Here is a 1,905-nt window from a genome sequence, read left to right on the forward strand (position 1 = left end):
CCACCTGCTGGGCATCAAGCGGCTGCGGCGGCTCTACTGCAACGTGGGCATCGGCTTCCACCTCCAGGTGCTCCGCGACGGACGCATCGGCGGCGTGCACGCGGACACCGGCGACAGTGAGTGGGGCGGGCCGGGCGGGAAGGGTTGGCGGCCCCGGGGCAGCGGCCGCCCCTTCCGACTCGCCCAAACGCGCACGGACGCCCCGGGCTGACACCTGCTCGCGGGCTCCGGGCGCCCGGGCGGGCTGAAGTTCCGGACCCTCTCGTGCGCGGACGCGGGGACGCAAACACTCCCCGCTCCGGGCGTCGCCGCAGGAACCGGCTCTGCGCGCTCCGGCGGCCGAGCCCCGCCTCCCCGCCCTCGGAAGCCCGGGCTCAGGGCGCCGAATTCCAGCGACTTCGCCCGTGGGCACAGGGCACAGGGCGCGAGGCGCAGCCAGCAGCACCCACGGGGCCCCGGGACTCGCGCTCGGGTCGGGGCCGAGCTGGGGACCGCCGGGACGGCCACGGTCCTGCTGTCCGGGACTGGGCGCGGCCGCCGAAGGGCCGGGACCGGAGGAGAGCGAGTCCACGCCCGTGCACACTGGGCTTCGGGGTGGCCTGCGAGAGGGAACCCGGTCCCTTTACACCCCGGGGTCCCGGAGGCGCGCGGGCCGAGGAGGGGGCCGGTGCGGGCGGCGCGGGCCAAGGGTCCCCTGCCCCGGAATGACCCGCGCCCCTCCCCCAGGCCTGCTGGAGCTCTCGCCCGTGGAGCGGGGTGTGGTGAGCATCTTCGGCGTGGCCAGTCGGTTCTTCGTGGCCATGAGCAACAAGGGCAAGCTGTACGGCTCGGTAAGTAGGGCGGGGGCCGGTCGAGTCCCGGCCGGGGAGCGCGGGCGGGATCCTTAACCCCTCCTGGCGGAGGGAACTGCGGGGCCGGACCAACTGGCAGCGCCTGTCCCCCCACCCTGTGCCCTAGAGCAGTGCCTGCGACCAGGGTCCGCCTAGACGGGAGGTGCAGCCCCAAGACAAATAATGAAGTTTGTCCCATCCCGGAGTGGGGGGCTCTTAGTCCGCCAAAGGGTGACATCGGGAGCCCTTCTCTGAGCCCCTGCGGTGAGTCCCAGCCGCAGGACTGCTGCCTTTAAGGTGGACGCCGCTTGACTGCCAGGTGCCAGGCAGGTGGCTGGAGCACCAGCTGCTGTGGGCTCCGCCACGTTTCTCTTCTCACCCTGGGAGGGTCTTGGCACCTGACCTGTCAGCCCCCAGCGGGGCTGGGACCAAAAGGAGCCCCCGGACCACTGGCCTCCAGGGTCACTTGGCCTGGAGGAAGTCCGTCCTAAGACTGTGCTGCCTTCCTCCCAGCCTTTCTTCACTGACGAGTGCAAGTTCAAGGAGATACTTCTCCCCAACAACTACAACGCCTACGAGTGCTACAGGAACCCCGGCATGTTCGTCGCCCTGAGCAAGAACGGGAAGACCAAGAAGGGGAACCGAGTGTCCCCCACCATGAAGGTCACCCACTTCCTCCCCAGATTGTGACCCTCGGAGCGGGGACGCCTTGGTGCACTTCGGATGGACAGTTTAACGCAAGAGTAGCTGTAAGATATTTAAGTTAATTATTTAAATATGTATATATTGCCACCAAATTATTTATGGTTCTGTGGGTGTGTTTTGTATTTTTCTGAAAAACCAAACCAAACAAAAAACCAAAAAAAAAAAAAAACAAAAGAAAATCCCGATTTTTTTTTTTTTCCTGGTAAAACAGTGGAGAGCCTTCCAGTGGATTTATTTAACTTATCAGGAAGTTGTCACCAATGCGCTGCTATTCTGTGTTTTAAAACCCAGTGACATCGGACTCCCGACATCAGCCCGCTCTGCACGGCCCGGCCCCGTAGTTTGTGGGGGGGGCTTCTCTGTGTCTGGA

The 1,905-nt window shown here is 64.5% G+C and overlaps 1 protein-coding gene across 1 annotated transcript in view; it reads left to right on the plus strand.

The window, feature by feature from the left end:
* The window catches only part of FGF4 (fibroblast growth factor 4), a 38,669-nt gene extending 37,149 nt beyond the window's left edge, over positions 1 to 1,520 (plus strand). Inside the window, exons 6-8 of the mRNA XM_015588674.1 lie at positions 1 to 116; positions 727 to 830; positions 1,344 to 1,520. Of these exons, the coding sequence (XP_015444160.1) occupies positions 1 to 116; positions 727 to 830; positions 1,344 to 1,520 (397 nt within the window). The remainder of the gene's footprint in view (positions 117 to 726; positions 831 to 1,343) is intronic.
* The last annotated feature ends 385 nt before the right edge of the window (positions 1,521 to 1,905 follow it).

Source organism: Pteropus alecto, unplaced genomic scaffold (assembly GCF_000325575.1).
Source record: "Pteropus alecto unplaced genomic scaffold, ASM32557v1 scaffold43, whole genome shotgun sequence".
In the NCBI taxonomy this organism is placed as follows: domain Eukaryota; kingdom Metazoa; phylum Chordata; class Mammalia; order Chiroptera; family Pteropodidae; genus Pteropus; species Pteropus alecto.